The sequence below is a fragment of the Rhinolophus sinicus genome, linkage group LG12, assembly GCF_036562045.2.
Source record: "Rhinolophus sinicus isolate RSC01 linkage group LG12, ASM3656204v1, whole genome shotgun sequence".
Lineage (NCBI taxonomy): Eukaryota > Metazoa > Chordata > Mammalia > Chiroptera > Rhinolophidae > Rhinolophus > Rhinolophus sinicus.
The window spans coordinates 7,896,061-7,915,433 of NC_133761.1; the positions used below are offsets into that span (position 1 = coordinate 7,896,061).

The following is a 19,373-nucleotide window of genomic DNA, read 5'->3' on the forward strand; positions in this document are numbered from 1 at the left end:
CCTTCCTGGGGCTATGGTGAAAATTAAATTAGATGAGGACAATGTTTGGCACTGGGTAGGTACTTCAACGATGTTTGGAATTATTAATGCCCACTTCGTAAACGACCAAGAAAGAACCTAAACTGAGCTCAGCTCTGTCTGACTCCAAATCCTCTTCCTGCTTCTCTCCCTGTTTGTAGTTGAAGACCCAGCTGTTTCCCACCTTCTTTACCCCAGCAAGGCGGTGCCCTCTTTGAGGGATGAGAGCTTTGACGCTCATACAAGTTTCCAGGTACTTCTGTTTTCCCACTTTGCCTCTCAAAACTTTGAGGCAGGGTTTTCCGACCTCCATCTTCTGCTCTCTTTGGTTGCCTCCCTTCCAGGTTGAGTACACACCCTTCCCCACTCTGTCCCCTCTACTTGCCATCATCTGTGCTGCTTTTCTGCAGATACAGTCACACAGCACCCCAAGTCCCCCTCAAGACCAGGAGCACCTTGGAAATACTGTTGGAATCACATCATCTGGGTGCCCCCCAGCTCCTAGCACTGGGCCTGGACAAGAAAAGGGCTTTGGACATCTTTGCTAAAGAAACGAATGGGTTATAATCAGTTAAGCGAGCAACTCAATATTATTTGAGCACATTGCAACCACCCAAAGGGACCCTCCACGCGTCTGAGACAGCTGGAGATGGAGGGTGGGGAGACAGTGAAAGCTTTTCCTGGAACTCTTTTGATGCTCTGTTGGAGGTCAGTGGAAAGACGCTTTGAAGAACATTGTCTATATTCGTGAGAAATTTGGTTGACTTTCAAGAAAACGATAGGATGGGCTTGAGGTCTGAGAGCAAGGCAGAGAGAAGAATCTCCGTTTCCTAGGCACGTCCTGTTCCATGGAGAAAGTGTATTCTTTGCCATTTATAGGGAAGGGGAAAGGTGGGATCCCCCCTTATACCGGAAGCTGGAATTATAGTGAGGAGCTTGTTGACTGGGAATTTCTGTACTAAAAGTCCATGGAGAGCCCCTTAGGTTAGCACAGACATTCCCCTCTGCCCCCCTTTATCTTTCCTCACGGCATTAAGCACCACCAGACCATCAGGTATTTTATTGCCTTCTCCTGCGACACCCTCCCCCCCTCACCCCCCGCAGGGACTTTGTTTGGGTTCCCAGCTGTATCCCCAGGGCCTAGAACAAGCTGGCACTTAGTGGGCCCTCAGTTAATGTCTGTTGAGGGCTGAAGGAATATTTTGCATGCACATGCTCTCACTGAGCCCGCCGCGAGGTGGGCCAGGCAGGGACCAGCATCATTCCCAACGTACAGGTGAGGGGGTCGCGCAACCAGATACAGGAACCTGCTGGCCAGAAAGTCGGGAGACTCGGATTCACGTTGGCGCCCTGCCCGATAGGCTATGACCTTGGGCCATCTCTGCGCCTCTCAGCGCCGGGGTTTCGAACTCCACGCCGGGAGGGCGATGAGCCCCCCTCCCTGCCCCCAAAGCGGCCCACGCTGCCGCTCGCCCACCGGCTGTGACTTGCCCAAGGTCACCCCAGCCCCGGGCCACTCCGCCCCGGCCCGGGAGCGCACGGGCAGATCGGTGCCGCGCCACCCCCTGCGCTGCACCCCGCCGGTTTTGGGGTGGGGGCCGGCGCGGGGCGGTCCCGGGGCGCCGCGCGCGCTGACGCGGGGCCCACGATGCGGCGGGGACCCGGCGCGGGGGGAGGCGCGTCGGCGGGCGTCCTCCCTTTTGTGCGCGGGCCGGCGGCTCGGCTTCGCGAAGGTAAACAGCGTTTCCTCTTCCTCCTCGCGGCGTCTCTTCCTTTTATAGTGATTTCTCGCCTGACACTCGCCGGAGCCGCTGCTGCTGCTGCCGCCGCGGCGGGGGCCGCTCGCAAACCTGTGGCGGTGACGTGAGACCCGCCAACCCGGAAACGGCGGCGGCGGCACCGAGGCTCCGAGGCTCCCGCTGCAGCGCCCGCGGCCGCGCTCCCCTCGCTGCTCGCCTGGCCGTCAGGTACGTGCCCGGGATCCGCCGGCACCGCCGCCCCGGCCGCCCGCGCGCGCCCTCGGCGCCGAGGGACACCCGCGAGGGCGCGGGGTGGGGGCGCGCGCGTGATGGATGCGGGGGCGGGGGGGGCGAGCCGGGCTGCGCCGGCCGCCGCTGCGTTTGGAGAGGGGGTGCTGCCGGGGTGAGGGCCGGCGGGGGGCACCCGGAGGATGTGCCTCGGTGAGGCTGCGGCGGGAGGACGCGAGAGGCGCACGCCGCGGGGCCGCCGCCGGGGCCACCCTGCCGCTGGGAGCGCGCGGTGGCGCCCCGCGCCGGGAGGAGGAGGACTTGGGGCGGCTGCCCCCCCTCAGGCCCCTCCTGCAGCCCAGGTGAGGGCGCGGGGTCTGACCCCCCGGCAGCCCCCCAGCCAACTTCCATTGGGGGCTTGGAAGGCCAGTCACTTATAATAAGGAACTAGAGGGGGTGAACAAAATCTCCATTGGTCTCGAGACTTCCTCCTGGGGTAACCACCCGCCTACGTTTGAGGAGCACTTCCTCTTTGCCCTTTATTTTCATCATCTTTATTTTTAAATGGAAGTTCAGCGTTAACAGTGGATGCCCTGGAGCCTGCAGGGCTCTCTTGGGGCTGTGTACCCACACACTGGGTCTCGAACCTGTGTCCTCGGTTGGGGGGGAGAGGAAAGAGGAACCTAGGATTCCCCTTGCTAGAGCCCTTGGGGACGGGCTTTGATCCCCACCCAGCTGCAAGCAATGGAGCTGGTGGGGGAGGAGTTGAGCGGGAAGCAGGCGCCGCTGGGGAGTGTCACAAGCACTTTGCACCTTCGTTTTCATTCCTGGTCCTGCCACTAACTGACTGTGTGACCTTGGGCAAGTGGCTTTCCCTCTGAGCCTTCCACAGCTGTCTGTAAAATGGGCTGCTTTGAGTTGGGCCCAGAGAAAGTGAGTGTGGATTTCCTGAGCTGGAGGGGCGCAGTAATGGAAAGTGTCATTGTCAGTCACCTTCAATTTCTGCGTCCCCACCATCTAGAAGGCGTGCCTGGGGCACATGGGAGGCCCTCCATAGATATTTGTGAAATGAATAGGTGGATGTGAATTTTGAGAGGTGACTGGGTGTGGTTCCACGGTTTGGTTTCCTTGCTCTGTCGCCTCCATCTCACAATCCCCAGAGAGCCACATTTTGCTACCTGGGAGCTGTGTAATCCACTCCCTCCCCAGGAGCATTATCTTGTGAAAATATTGACTCCTAGTGAAAAGGCGCTTACACTCTGACTTGAGCCTCTCCCATTCTTGGAAGATTGCATTTGGTGGAAATGAAAAGGAAGCATCGTTTTGATTGTCACCGCCAGATGACTGGCCTAGGCGGGCAGCCAGGGCTGACAGCTGGGCTGATTTCCCAGGCCTGGGGCTTCCTGTAAATGTGGAGGAAGCTGGGGAGAGGTGGGTTTGCTCTCTTGGTGGGGCATGCAGAAGTGGTTGACGGGCCTGGGTTTTCTTCCTGGGGAGGCACGTTGTAATTTGCATTTTCTAGATCCTTCATAGACTTTGAGAATGGGGGGGACCAGTGTGTGTGCTGCAGGAGGGCAGGGTGCCTTCATGCAGTGGGGCACTTGGAAATGGCCTTCAGATAAAGGCCCAGTGCGTGTTTCTGCCCTTCTCTTTGGGACATTTTCAAGTAAATTTGCTTTCTCTGACAGCCGTCCCTTCTCCTTCTTTCTCTGGTCCCAAAGGCTTCTGTGCACCTCTCTTAGGATTCTTAGCTGGGTTTTTTCACATCTGGAGGGCAGAAGATGAACCTGAGGGCTATGTCATTTTAAGAGGCAACAGCAGGTAGCTCTCTGTCGTGGCCAGTTGTAGTTTGGGCACGTGACATTCATTTTTAAGACCTGGAGTGGCCATGGTTACCTATGAGATCTTATTCTCATTTGACAAGACTTAGTGAGAATGCAGGACTTGGCCCAAGACCTTCAGCCCGTAAGTGGCAGATTTAGCCTCCTTCCTGTAGACTTTGCTCCCGTCAAACAGCCTCTGTGTTTCCCTGGCACCTGGCAGGCTGTCTGACATATGCTAGATGCACGGTACGTGTTTTTTGACAGAAGGAACAAAAGACCAATGGTTTCCCCATCGCTCCTTATGGAGGTACATTCTGTCTCTACCTCAAGGTCAACACACTGGCCTGTAGGTGACCTTGGAATCGTCCTCTGGTGGTTCCTCCCAAGTGTCTTTAGATTCTCCATTGTGCAGTGCCAGTCTCTGCCAGCTCTTACCTCAGGATCCAGGGACCATGACAAGAGGGGCTCCTAAGGGATGCCAGTGTCAGGAGGTGGTGGCCTCATGCTCAGCATTACCGCTGTCTCCTTGACTGAAGAGACCACATTCCCGTGGCTTTGGTAGTCGGGGACTTGGCCATCTTTAATGAACCATCTTCCAGCGAGGCAGTGTTGTGTCAGTGGAAAGTCAGATTTAAAATCAGTACACTTTAGGTTTTAAGGCTGGTCAGGAAGGCTTAGAGAGGTCACCACCCTCTCATAACCCTCTTTCCCTCATCTGTACACTGCTCCCCTCCCCCACCGTCCGTTTTACAAGGTTCCTAGTAAGAGGACAAGATCCTCAGTCATACCTCCCTCTTCTGCTGTTTGCGTGTCACCGAGTTTCTTCACGCTCGGAGACTCAGTATTCTCACCTGTAAAACGGGACGATGTGTCGTAGGGTTGTTTTGCTCCTTGTGAGAGTGAGTGAAGCCCTTAGCACAGGCCCCCGATGAACGGCCATCGTCATCATGACTGTCATTATCATCATCGACAGTAGTATTCGCTGTCTCCTCAACTAGAGCACAAGCACCGCAAAGGCCAGAACCACTTCTCTTTGTAAACTTGGAGCTTCTCGAGAGAAGTCATTGAGTAGGGAAGGGGGAAGGCTGACTTTTCTCTTTTTCTCCTTCCCAACTGGGGACATGTGATAAAGGCCTGATGAAACAGGAATCATTGTGATCCTGTTTTTCATCCATTTCTGCAGGTCAAGGGGCTTTTTTCCTCTCTCTCATAAAGTCACCTCTTCATGGGCTGATGACACTCATTTCATATCTTCTCCTAATGTTCACATCACCTCCTTCCAGCTTCCAGCTGAGACTTGGCTCCCCCAGGTTCTCATACAGAAAGTTCCTGTCGCTTGGTAGAACTTGGGCAGTTAAGCCTGCTGGTCTGAAAAGGGGTGATTGGCCTCCGCAGGTTGAAGGAAAGATAATTGTGTAGCCAAGGATGCATGAGATTAAGGGCGATTATATTTTCCTCTCAGCCTTGTCTACTGTTAGAGGCAGCATGTGTATGGGTTTGGGGGCCAGACTGGCTGGGGTCACATCCTGATTTTGCTGCTTACTCGCTCTGTGACCTTGGACAAGATGCTCACTCTCTCTGGGCCTTCTTCATCTTTTAAATGAGGCATAAATAATTGCCACCTGGAAGGGTTGTTGTGGAGATCAACCCAGAGGTTGTATAGAGCACAGTGCTTGGCACATAGTAGGTGCTCAGCAAATATCAGTTACTTCCCCCCTCCAGGCTCTCTCTGACCCTACCCCAGTCCCGTCATCCTGTCCCTCCACTAACAGAGCTCCACTTCCCACTAAGAATTGAGCCCTTGGCTGGAAGAGTCTTCCTAGATTCAAGTTCAGGCCTCCATGTTTTCCCCAACCCCTTGTTGGCTGGCTGTTGTAGGGCAATTCCACTGAATGGAAAGACCATTGTCCCAGAGCTGGTCAAGAAGAGTAAATTGGGGACTCATTGAGTTTACGTTCTCTCCCATTGATTTTTTTTTTTTTCCCCTCTCCGATTCAAAGACTTACTAGCTGCCATCTGCTCCAAGGGAAGGAGACATCATGTTCATAAATATATAAATAATCGAAGTCGGTGAGGAGATTTATTTAATGAAGTGTTGCTGCAAGTGATTTTTATAAATATTTAAGATCATCTGAAACCATTAGAGGAATTGCAGGGTTTATTAAAAAGCTGAAAACGCGTTTTGGAAAGATTCCTTCTCTTTCCACGTTGAATAAATGTCAAGAGTAGAGATTGAGGGAGGGGCAATTCTGAGCATGGACGCAGGGTCCATGAGAGGCAGGTGGGCCACCAGTCTGTTTGTCTCTGCTGTCAGAGGTTGGCAGCTGTACAGCCACTCATGTGTGGGGGCTGGTGGGTGGAAGGATGAGGGTAGCCAAATCCACAGAACCAAGGGTGGAAACTAATGTGGGTTGCAAACCAACGTTTTTGAAAGCTGCCTGGGCTTCCTTAATGCTCAGAGGGCCAGTGAGTAACACGTGCCAGGAATCACCCTGCCGGCTGCACCTTTCAGGTCCTGTTTGTGAGAGTCAGTGGCAGGCTTCTAGAAGGTTCCTAAGGTGAATATCCTTTGGTTAAGGATGGTCTGTGTTTTCCTGAGTCCTGCTAAGGCCCACAAGTAGGAGGGCTTCTTGATGGTCCAAGTGAGGGATGTGTCAGAAGCTGGGAGGGATTTTGGAACACTGCTTCCCAAACTGGAGTGTGCCCCCAAATCTCTTAGGGATCCCCTTGCAGGCTCTGAGTCAGTGGCCTGGGGTGGGCCGAGAGCCTGTATTTCTAACAGTTTGCTATGCAATGCTGTGGTTTGTTGTCCACACTTTGAGTAGGGAGAATTCAGAGGTCCCCAATCCCCTGTCATTCAGGACCGGAACTGACTAAGGATGCATATTGGAATATGTCGCCAGAGGTTCCCAAGGCAGCTGACAGCTTCATTAGTGGAGGAGACAGCCATGTCAGAAACATGTATGATTAAAAGATGGAGGCCCAGAGCAGACAGGCTACGGTGAGAACACAGAGGCCTGTAGAGAGAGGACAGCCTCCTTACCCTGCCAGAGCTGCTTAAGAAGCCCAGCAGGGTGCTCTGAGCAGTTGAGGTGGGGATGGAGCAGGGAGCGAAGAAAGAGAAGCAATGAGTCTCACAGGCCGTCACACATGACTGTGGTCTGGAAAGAGTGAGTGGGAATCTCATGCCCAGAGTTTCAGGTTTTAGGTTTCCAGTACTCTTACCAGACGAGGGAACTGGGGGACCCAGAGATGGGAGCATCTTGTCCAAGGGGCAAACTCAGGCCCAGAACCCAGGCCTTCCAGCTTTTAATCTGGGCCTTTCAGACGGCTCCACAGTGTCTGCCTATAAACCCTATGGGGCCATCCTAAGTGCCAGGCTCTGAGGGCCAAGGGGCTGTTGGGGCTGGACGTCCTTCCCCAGTGCAAAAGGTACCTCTGCCCCTACCTTCCTTTGGCAGGAGACTAAGCCCTTCCATCCACAGTGAAAAAGAAGGCCCAACATAGGATAACCGACGGCTTTGAATTACATACCGTGTCAGGGACTAATGGCCTCTTCTCCCCACTGGCACCTCGGAGTAGGGAGAAATGACAGTGAGGTGTAGTCATGCAGAAGAGTTAAGGAGGGGAAGAGGCGTGGGCAGCAAGAGGTCGGAACGCTCCATCCTTGACTCATGTGCTTCATAGAGTCTGTAGAGAGTCTCAGGCCACTTGGAGCTCTTTGGAATTTAAACCCAACAATCACTCAGCAAATGCTGTCACACTGAGGAGCTGAGGGACCCTGTCACTGCCACTTCAAAGCTGTGTGGCCTTGGGCAAATCACGACACCTCGCTGGCCCAGAACTGTCAGGGATAAAGCTGGGCTAATCACACCTGCCTCTCCGGAGGTTTTGGAGGACTAGATGAGATAATGAGCATAAAAGCTCCCAGCGCAGCCTCTTGCAGAAACACCCCTTCCCCAGGGACATAGTGGGTGAGAAGCGATTGTCCTGTGCTAATTCTGGGCCAGGGCTCTCCCTCTGGCAGAGATATGGGGTATGAATTGGATGGGAGAGTAGGTATGTCATTAAGATAATTTCAAACTGCTGCCCAGGCTTTATGCAAATCTGAAGGCTGGAGTTGGCCCCTCTAGGGTTCTCCTTTGCTAGGGGATGGTGGCAGGGTGAAGAACTGTGACCTTTGGGGCCAGGTACATCTCCGTGGAGCCTTTTGCAAATTGTGCATCCTCTCCTGGCATCACAGTGCCTGTTTTGTAGCTTGTTGTGGCTCTTAAGTCAGAAAATGTCTGAATGTACCTGGCTTAGGGCCTGTTACCTAATAGGTACTTGGTAATTCGAGTGGCCTGTCCACATGGCCTCAGGGGCTGGGGCTCGGAGAGGAGCCTATGGGAGGCCCTTGCTGCCTGTCTGTGCACCGGCCCCGGCTTTGCTCAAAACCAGAGTTGAAGTACAATTCAGAAGACAACGTGGAAGTGAAACTCGGGCAATAACATCCTAAAATGTCTGCTCTGCTCCCTTGAACTCTGGTTTTGTGTACTGCTCTGAGCTCCACAGGCGCCAGAGACCAGCCAGGGTGCGTACAGATCAAACAGGCTTGCGAGCGAAAGCCAAGTGGTATTTTGCAGTCATTTCTAAACACGCCTTCACATCTATCGAGTGTTCAGTTCATTGTGGAGGGATCCGGTCCATCCTGCTAGTCAACAACAGTAATTAAGTGAGGGAGGGCCTACTATGTGCTAGGCCCTGTCATGGGTCCATGTGGGGAGTAAGAACTGTGTCCCACGCCACCCCACACAAGTCCCTAAGGGCTCGAGCGGCTTAGAGTGGGAAGGATTTGGGATTTGTGTCCTTGGACCAACCCAAGCCCGGGCCCTCTAGGTCCTTTTCTGTCACCCAGGAATTGCAAACGCTTTGGGACTAGGTTTGGAGATGCACAGTAGGGAGAGTCATGGGCGAGAACAGCTGGTGATCGAAGGGGGAGCAGGAGTTGTGAGTGAGGCCGTGTTCCTGACCCTTTGTGGAGGCATTGAGGCCCAAACAAAGCGTCCCTCACTATACACCTCCCACAAACATCATATTGTGGGTATGTGTGATTTGGGGTGTTTTTGTTGGTCTCCCCTGTAATGATCACGACTTTCCCTCATTGAGATGGTCCTGTTCAATGTGTACTTTGTGTGTGTTATTTCTCCCCTTCACAAAACCTCTGTGAGGCAGGTACCATCATCCCCCTCTTACAGGTGAGGCAACGGCAGGACGTAGAGGCCAAGGAAAAAAAACACAGACTTGGCATTCACACGCGCCACGCCAGCTTCTGTGCCCACCTGCTGTTGTACCCCCTCTTTCTCAGGAACCTCGAACCTAACTCAAAAAATTGCCAACGAGAATTGTCTAGCCCAGCGCATGCGCTGCTGTGGCTGGAAGCTACGAGGAGAGGGCGGCCGGTGGTTTTCAGGGTGGGCATCTCGGCAGCCATCTTTGCCAACCCCCGCCGGTGAACGTGTCAGCCTAGGAAGTTCAGAATTTATAAATGACTCTTGCAAGTAGATGCCGAGGGCTACTTTGAGTGGTGAGGCCTTTGGTGACTTCAGTGTGAAACTGACTCACGCTATGAATGTACCTCTTGATGCGGTTGGTGTTGGGATGGGTGCCATCCTGTACGTGACTCTGCCTGCACCCTCCCCAAGGGAAAGATTTGGAGGAAAGAAGGGGCTGTGGGTTCATGCTTTGGGGGAGGGGAGATTGAATTTCAAAGGAAAATCCCAGTGTTTGCACCCTGGTCCTTGTAGACTGGAGAGAAGACGGTAGATACAGGATGAATACCTCCTGCAGTCAGTCTTCCTCCTGTCCGTTTGCAATGTCTGAACTTGCCAGAATATTCTATGCATGTGTTACCTCTCCCAGGGTATTTCTTTCATCTGGCCATGACTTGGGTATGTGTAAGCTTTCTGGATGGGAGGGTCAAAAATCAACATTTTTAGCAGGCGCTCTGAAGTGATTTTTTTCCGTCTTTTTTTTTAAATAGTTTCAGGTGTACAAAACAATGTGCTAGTTAGACATTTCACCCCTCACAAATCTACCGCTTTTCCCCAGTCTACTCCCCCTCTGACATCGTATATGGCTGTTACAATGCCATTGACTCTATTCCCTGTGCTGTGCTCCACATCCTGTGACTACATATATATTAAATTATAGTTGACATGAAGTGATTTTGATGCAGTGGCTCCCGTGACAGGAGCCCAGTTAGAGAAACTGCCGCGTGCCGTCATCTTTTGCCCATGGACGATCTGCTTCTCACTCTGGGCTGATGCGTGTAAGATGGAAAGGACGCTGAACGTCACCTAGTCCCGTCCTTCCTGGCCTTTTTCACCCACGGCCCACACAGGAAACAGAATGTGTAAGGCGTGGTTAGAGGCTGGGTAGTAAAAGAGGAATCATCTTCTAGGTAGAGGTGACAGCCAGGGGACCACCCGCCCAAGGTGCTGAGGACGTCAGCATCTCACTCAGCACAGTGTCACCTCTTCTGAGAACCCCACTTGGGAAGCTGATTTTCATCCAAGGTGGGAACCTGTGCAGACAGCCAGTGGAGGCCCAGAGCCCCTCAGGAGTTTGAAAATCACCTAGGCCATTCATTGAAAGTGAGGGACCAGGCCAGGGAGGTGAAAGCCTGCTAAGGGTCGCATAACCAGCGCGTGGCCCAGTGAGGAGGGTGGCTTCTGTGACCAGACAGCCTGTGCTGGGAGGCGGGGTATAAAGCCATGGGGTCCACCCTGCACTCACCAGCCTGGCAGGCCTGGTTTCCTGTTCTGGTCCGAGACTGATTTTCCGCTAGTACCTAACAGATGGTCACATCCTTCAAGACCCAAAAGCACCAAAGGAAAAGAAACCTTACACGGCACTTACATCTGAGTCACCAAATCTGGACATCGGCACAGCAGGAAAACACACGTCGTGGAAATGATCAGGACACTCTCCTGATTCGCCCCTGCAGGAGGGTTTGCATACACATGGTTTTGTGTATGTGGTGCTGTGCAGGGACCCATGTGTGTACGTGTGTGGCATTCACAGTGGTGTACGATATACAATAAAGCACAAGGTATAGTAACCCTCCAAATAAAACAAATTCAAATACATGCAACAGGCAAAATGCACTTGTCCATTAATTTAAAGTTTCTAAAATTAAAACAAAAAGCGTTTGGCCCTCTGAGTAGAGTTGAAACAGCTAAATGAAATGAGCGTGTGCTGTAATTCTATTGTATAATACACAGAGGGTGTGTTTAGAGTGTACGGTTGTCCTGACCCAGCGGGGGGTGACATATATAACGTGTAATTATTCCAGGGGTCTCCCCTGCTTGAGTGTGATTAACTTTGGAGAGGATTTTTTTTTGGGGGGGTGGGGGAGGTCCAACTGTCCAGTGTAGGGACCCAGTGAACAGGAAGGATGCAACCTCCCTTGGCCTGGTGAGTCCTAACTTGGTTTTGTTTTTTTTTTAATGAAAGTAGTCTTTTTGATCACAACAGCTCTTGGATTTATTTAGGACCTTCTACCTGTCCTTGATCTTGCACATGTCGCACCTGTGGCTGAATGTCCCTTGCTGGAGTCAATCCGAAAGGGCCTCCTGGGCCCACGGGGGACCCCAGCTTTTGGAGATGGCCCACCTCCCTGAGGCCCCAACCCAAGTGGAACTGTCTCTTTCCTAAGCAGTATTTCTCAAAGTTTCGATGGTGAAATGCAAGGGAAGTGTAGAAAGACGACATTTGCATATTTCTGACTTTAACCTCGCAGAAATAAATGAAGAATACACAAGTTCTGACCTTTGGAGTGTTTCCCCCACCCCCGTTTCCCTAGAAGCCCCCCCACCCGACCCCCACCCTCCTCCATGATCTTGACCCGGAATGTGGTTGGAAAACCCGTCTCTCCAGATAAGCTGATCTTTGTCTCAAGACCTTGGACACTTAAAACCGAAAAAAAAGGAAACCTGATCGTTCGTTCTTGATCCTGTTACAGAGTTGTTGGGGCAGGCGGTTGGGAGCATTTGTGTTTGGCTTGAAGCTGACTCTCCTGTGCATGTGAGTGCCCACTCTGCAAGGGAAACTGGAAAACCCTGATGTGCAGCGTCTGGAATGTTCCACAGAGTTTGCTCCAGAGCAAAATCCAACGAGTGCCCATGTCCCCATCCCCATAAAGTCACCTGTGCCTTCTCGCTGGTAGCCAACGGGGTCCTACAAAGACCCTTCTGGGCATTTTTTTTGTCACGAGCCAATTTATGTCACGCGTCATGAAGGTACTTGTGAGCGTCTCCCCAGCGAACCCGCTCTGGGACGCTTTCCCAAGGAAAACAATAAAACAACGGACAAAATAGTGCTCATAGATCTTCAGCTCACTTCTTTGTATAATAACAAAAGAAATTGGAAATAGCCTAAGTGTCTGACAATCACCGAGTACTGGAAGCAGTTATGCTGTTGCCACTCAAAATGAGGGCCAAAGAGGCTCGGAGGAAACTGAGAAAGCAGTCCTTTGCAGGAAAAAAGCATGGAAGGAAATACACAGCACAATGGTGTCAGAGATTGTGGTCTGGGGACAGAAATGTGGATGATTTGCTTTTCCTTTCTCTCTTTTACACGTTTTCTATAATGTGGCTCTGGTACTTTCACTCCCTTCCCCTCTTCTCTCCTCATCTGTCTTCTCTTCAAAGAAACCTAGAACTCTCCTGTTTCCAGGGAAAGAAAGAAACCAAAGTTTAGATCATTTGATAAATGGTATACAACAAAACAGACCAATTACTAAAACTTAGGTCTGGGTGTTTCTGAGATTAAAATGCTAACAGGCCTGATAAATAGGAGTATAGGAGAACTACCTTGTTTCCCCGAAAATAAGACCTAGCTGGACAACCAGCTGTAATGCATCTTTTGGAGCGAAAATGAACATAAGACCCAGTATTATATTATATTATATTATATTATATTATATTATATTATATTATATTATATTATATTATTATATTATATTATATTATATTATATTATATTATATTATATTATATTATATTATATTATATTATGCCCGGTCTTATTTTACTATAAGTAAAATAAGACTTATATAAGTAAAATAAGACTTATAGTAAAATAAGACCGGGCCTTATATTCATTTTCCCTCCAAAAGACGCATTAGAGCTGATTGTCCGGCTAGGTCTTATTTTTGGGGAAACACGGTAAGAAAGACAGCTAGCGATTCTTTTTGTTGTTGTTAATTTTGGGGGGGGAATATTGGGGAACAGTGTGTTTTTCGAGGACCCATCAGTTCAAAGTCAAGTCATCGTTTTCAATCTAGTTGTGGAGGGCGCAGTTCAGCTCCCAGTCAAGCTGTTGTTTTCACTATAATCGTGAAGACTGCAGCTCACTGGCCCATGTGGGAATCGAACCGGCAACCTTGGTGTTATGAGCACTGCACTCTAACCAAGTGAGCCAACCGGAAGCCCGAGCTAGGAACTCTTGAATATAAAAGCTGCTATGGGTTGACCAGACCCTCCTAGGCCTATGGGAAGATATTATTGTCACTATTTGATAAATGAGGTAACCTGAGGTCAGAGAGAGGTCATGTGACTTCTAGAAACACGACACTCTCTCCAGGTTAACAGCTGATGGAGTGAAGATCATCTAGAGAGACTGAAATACCAGTAACACTCTTCAAGTTATATGGACATTATTTTCAGGGAAAGGTAAGATGAAGGACAGCTACCGATTGACCGAGCAAAGGGTTTTCTGTCTGGGTGACATTGTTGAGGTCAAGTGTCAAAGCAGAAGTGAACTTCAGGTTCAGTGGGGGAGCTGCTGTCCTGTGTGCTCCCAATGGAAGATAGGTAACCTTGTGTCCACAGCTATCAGTCCCCCCCACAAGCCCTCCTCCGCTTGACCTCTATGGAGGACCACGTGACCTGTGCTCTGTGGCAGGACACAGGGGACAGAGAGAAATGGATGCATCTGCCGTCTTAGAAACCTGTAACCATATACGAGATTGCCAGTTTCCAGACAGTCTCTGTGGTATTTAAAATGCCATTTTCTCTCGAGTTCTGTGTCTGTCATACAGCTTTGCCTGCCTTTTGGAGAGGTTCTGATTCAAAACTCTCCAAGCCGTTTTTTAAGGAAGGCACAAAACCCCGAAAGGTACATGCTCCGCAGGTGCCAAAGGTACATTTGATGCATAAGGGTATGAATTCATTTTCTGCTCTGGGTGGAAAATGGAAATTGCAGTACTTTCAAATATTTCAGACGCCAAGATTCATAATGGATGTGTGTGTACACGTGTTTCTATGATTAGATACGAAAGAGGAACCCATTTTTAGCATCTCCAGTGGGCGTTTATTGAGTGTCCAGAACATCCCTTTTCCCCCCCACCATTGCCGCCAGCTCTGTTCTCCTGTCCAGCATCTGGGCCGTCTGACCTTCTAGAGGAAGTGATATGCAAATCAGGCAGTCACGCTGCTCTGGATAATGAAGGAAGAAATGAAGCCGCAGGGACTGGTTGCTGGGGCCTGGGCTGCCCCAGCTGAGTCATGCATGGCCCGCCCCCTCAACGTTTCGAGGGTCAGAGGAAGAAAATGAAGGACCAGAACACAGAGTGAGAAAGCTGCTTATGACAGAGGTTTCCCGTGGCCTACATCATCTCATTTAAGCCTCAAAACCACCTGGAGAGATGTAGTTCAGCGCAGCAAATCCTTGATGGCAGCCGGCCCATCCGGTGTTAAGCAGGGCTGGTAAAAGGCAGCTCCAGGGTTTTAATTAGCCAAGGGCGTGGGTGTCATCTGCTCGCAAGGGCTGCAGGGACCCATGGGCCTCGCCCCTGCAGTGTGTACCCAGCTCTGCCATTTGCTCTGAGCCTGTCAAGTCACTTCACTTCCTTAGGCAGTCAGAGGATGAAGCTGGGGGCGGCTGAGGCCCTCGTGGTACGTCTGTCTCCTCCCACCTCCCTCTTCCAAGGACCATACCCTGCGGGCCCTGTCACCTGGTGCCCTCCCAGGGGGGTGTGGCTGCTCTCTGGGGGGTGGTGGTGTCTTTTCTAGATCTGTCCCTGTTCTCCTGTGCCCCCTTCCTTCCGTGCCCTTCCCTCCCTCCCCCACTCATGCTCAGAACATGGGACAAGCCTCGGTTCGAGTGAATAATTGAGAACTAACTCTAGGAACAGACGGCTATGAATAGATGTGCTGGAAGAAAGCATTTTGGCAAGTTTGAGCTGAGCTGAGTATTGTTGGTGATGAATTAAAGATGAACTTCCTGGCTCTCTGTTCTACTTAGCCTTGACCAAACACTACGTCTTGAATATTAAAAAAATAAAAAAGGAAGAGAAAAAATCAGAAAGGGGCTTACATGGCAAATATGATAGAAAATAAAGCCTAAGAACACGTTATATTCATAGAGTGCTTTGTGTTTACACCGTGGCCTCGTTCCACTAAACATCCCCCAGCCCAGGTACTGGGTCTTTTCCTGTTTTAGGTCCATAGGTCAGGTTCACAGTCGGCTTTGCTCCAAGAGTGTTTGTAGAAGGAGTGGATAATTCTTTCAGAAAATTGAAGCCCAGAGAGGTTGAGTGACTTGCCCAAGGCTGCACAGCGGGTCAGGGCCAGAGGTGGGACTTATTTTCTTAGCCTCAGCAATTCCTAACCTCCACCTGGTGGGCAGATGCTCTGCAGGCTGGCAGAGAATTCAGAAGTCAAAGACAACAGCCCAGTTCATGAAAAAAGCATTTACTGAGGCCTTAGCCCTCCTTTATTCTGTGCTCTCCCAATTAGTCTGTTCTCTTGGTGACCACATACACTCTCATCCCTCCCCCTTTTCCCTACCTTACCCACCTGTCTCATTTGTATGACACTCACTGGGGTTCCTCCCAAGATCCTGGAAGCCACCTGGGGCTGTTATTCAGTGAGCTGAGCGCGAGAGTGCAGCTTCTGCCGTGGGAGCTGGAGCTGAAGGAAAGAAGACATTGTTGAGTCCTCCTGCCCCCCCACCCCCCATGAGTGAGGACTCTTGCTCTCTATTAGATGGTCTCCAAGTTGGGTCTCCTCTGGACCAACCACTTTTCCTTGTTCAGCCTCTCCTTTTTCTTATCTGTAGAAATGGTCATTCACCACACGCATCCAGAGCCCCTCCTGTGTGCTGGGTACACACTGGGAGTGCTGTTTGTCACAGTAAATGCTGCCCTTCCCTTCAGCCAGCTCTGGGCAGTGTCTCCCTTGGGCCCTATGCACCTCCCGACTCTAAGGACTGTAGGAGGCCTTTGGAGGACTGAGCTGCAGGTACGCGCCCCTGGGGAAGCCTTCTGCATCCCTCTCCCCGCTCCCTTTTTGGGTCCAGTGGGTGAAAACCCTGCCTTCCGTGTTTTCTCCGCCCCCCCTCATGCATGCATTAAGCATGAACTGTGGGCCAGGGTTTGGGTTAGGTGTCCTAGTGGTGACATCTGCAGGATGCAAGCACTGCTTAGGGAGAGTCCTGGGAGGAGATGGACATAAAAACAAGTCATTGTATTAATGTGCAAAGTGTTCAAGTAATGAAAAATTTAAAACTTGCAAAGCAATGATATGCCTTGTTGGTGGGGGTCCAATCATATGTAATAAAGGTATAAAGAAATGCACGGCAGTGATAAATACCAAATTCTGTACCGTTCTTACCCTTGGGGGATTACAGAGAACAATTGGATTGGGGCAGGATACCCAGGGGACTTTGTATTTGCTATATTCCTTAGACTGAGCTATCGGTAGGAGCGGTGGCTTTGTGATTCTTTGTATACTGTTTGTACATCTAAAATCTTGCACAGTAAAATTTTAAAAATAGAATTGCAAGCAAGAGGTTATTTGGAGACTCTAGCCTGGAGGGTCTCCAGCCAGATACAGAATTTTCTTCTCTCTGCATATCTAGCTGAGTACAGGACTGGGCCAGGCTCGCACACTCACAATGTGTTGAACTGAACTCTGTCCAGGAGGTGCTGGGGAAGGCTTTGTAGAGAAGGTGACGGTTTCCACTGAATTTTGAAGGCCAACGCTGGGAACAGCATTTCAGACAAAGGGGAACAGCATGTACAAAAACCAGACAGGCAGGCCAGCATTCAAAGAACTAGGAAGTGTGAACGGCTGTATCGGCTCAGCTTGGAGCAGTCCATCAGTGTGCTTTGTTCCTCATCATTTATTCTCAGAATGGCTCAGGATCCAGGTTGGCTTGGAGTTGCCTCAGGATAGACTCAGATATTAAAACCAGATCAGTTTCCAGAGAGGGCTTTGATGTTGACCAGGGCCTCGGCATTGTGAGATTGGTCCCAGCCCAAGGAGATTGGCTTCAGCCTCAAGTGCAGAAAGCCGTTGGTAAACCAAGACCGTGATAAAGGAGTGAGACCTGCAGAGTGCCAAACTGGTGACAAGGAGTGTCTTGTACAGAAAGGAGCCCAGGTTGCCATTGGCTGATGTTCAAAACTCATCTGGGAAGCGGCTGCCTGCTTCGAAGAGGGGAGGAGGCAGGAAGGCCAATCTCTGTGTTGAGTGGCTTGGGGAATAATGTATATTCAAGATCGTTTTCTTTGAAAACATTGCAAAGCCAATGAAACTCCCCGGGGGAACCAGATTAAAGCAGCGATGGGGAATTTCATCAGTGTTTAATCAAAGACATTGACTGTTTTCTGGGCCTCACTGCTTGCCCTCCCATTGTTGTCTTTAATTGTGGAAACTCACTCATTAGGGTTTCATTAAGGCTGGCCCTGGGCGTCACCCCTCATTTTCCCCTTTTGATCTCTGGGAAGTCATCTGGGGGACCCTGGGGGGTCCTTGGGGCTCCTTGCCATCTTTACCACTCATGTTCAAATTCAGGCCAGACTCTCTCCCATATTTCAAAAACGAGCTACTTCTAACCCCAGGTTCCTGCCTGGACTAAGGAAGAATGTGGGTTACAGGAAATTGTCCTGGAAGGGACTTTGTCCTGTTACAGTGAATGTTCTAGAAGAGAGCAGCCTCAGCTTTGGACACTTCATTAGGTGCCTCTTGTCATCCAAGGGCAGGTTCTTCCTCCGAAGTCTGTCCCCAACTGACCCTCAAGTCCATGGGACTTTGAAATGCAGTCTTGATGAGCCATGTGACAGCCTAGTGGCAGGAGCAGGGAGGGAAAACCACGGTCCAGAAGAACTTAGCGTGGATCTCTCACTGGGGACCAATTAATTCTGCAGGAAGTTACGGTTTACATTTTACCCTGGAAACTCAGGCACTGCACACATTCACATGCCTTGGCTCTCAAAGCATCTTTCCTGCAAGTTTGTTTAATCACAGTCATGGTTGAAAACGCCCAGCGTTTCTCCGTTTTTATTAGCTAGTCCTTTCCCACATTTCATCTGCTTTCTCTTAAACACCTTTTTTGGGTCTGTGTTTGTAAACCCTCAGTAAACACAAATCTTTGACTTTAATTAGGAAGCCGGCAATGGCCGGAAAAGGAGACGCATTCTATCTATTTCTCATGCACTGTGGATGTTGGAAGGAGAATAAGTCAAGGAAGGGGATCCCCCATTAGCTAATAGAGTGCCCTGGGGGTGACGAATTGTGTGGCCTGCCCCCCCGCCCCGTCCCCCAACAGGCCATGTGTCCTGAGTCTGCTGAGGTTATATGTTGACATTACCTGCAATTCATCCATCCATCCATCCATCCATCCATCCATCCACCCATTCACCAAAGGGACACCCCCTTTTTGTAACATTTCATGATCAGACCTTCAAGGGCAGTGACAATGCCTGTGTTCATTCCAGCTTCTCTGCTTCTAACAGAGAACATACCATAGGTGCTCAGGAAATACTTGTTTAATGAATAAATGACTACCCGATGTTCCATTATTAGGAACCCATTTCTCTGTTTTAATCAAAGGCTTCTATCTTCAAGGGCGTCTTATAAAAATACCCCAGGGGGAGGGTACAGATTGCATTAGGTCCCCAGCAGTAAGTTGATCACAGGAAGAGGCAGATGGAATTCTGAGGTCCCTGGGGAGCGGGAGAGCCCAAAGTTGGCCAGGCTGTGGAGTCGGAATTGGAAATCGGTATGAAGAGAGTGGAGGTAGAGGCCCAGCTGCATTTATTAGCCAGAATGGTTTGGGCAAGTCACCCAAGCTCTCTGAGACTCTAGATGCTGAGGGGGGAATGACAATGCCAGACTCTTACTCTTAAGAGTCTTACCTGTTCTGTCCCCTTGGTTTTGGTTCTCGATGGCCCCCTGTTCGCCCAGGTGTTCCCACTGGCACTTATAAGATATTCATTCTGCTCTCACTATGTGCCAGGCCCCGGGGATGCAGTGGTGTGTGAGGTCGATGAGTCCCTTTTTCATCTCAGCCATTGAATTTAAATCAAAGACAGACAGCAAGGATTCAGGGTCCTGTGCTATATATGAGGAAGCTTAAGGTCTTGTGGGCCTATTGGCCGGGGTGGGGGGGCAGCATCAAACCCAGCTGGAGAGATCAAGGAGGGCTATGCAGAGGAAGTGGCACCCAAAAGGGTAGGGGCTGGGCTTTATTACTCTTTAGATTCCTACCTCTGAGCAGAGTGCCTCATGTAACA

At 50.6% G+C, this 19,373-nt stretch overlaps 1 protein-coding gene across 6 annotated transcripts in view; it reads left to right on the top strand.

Annotated features, from left to right (window-relative positions):
- Positions 1 to 1,647: 1,647 nt before the first annotated feature.
- The window catches only part of CYRIB (CYFIP related Rac1 interactor B), a 130,700-nt gene continuing 112,974 nt past the window's right edge, over positions 1,648 to 19,373 (top strand). For 2 of the 6 annotated variants that reach the window (XM_074316756.1, XM_074316759.1), the window contains exon 1: positions 1,727 to 1,985. Coding sequence is in view for 1 of the 6 variants with exons in the window: in XM_074316755.1 (XP_074172856.1) it covers positions 1,667 to 1,751 (85 nt within the window). In the remaining 5 variants the exon portion in view is untranslated. Of the gene's footprint in view, positions 1,986 to 19,373 lie in introns of all 6 variants that reach the window. The other 4 variants (XM_074316755.1, XM_074316757.1, XM_074316760.1 and 1 more) reach the window with 4 other exon arrangements.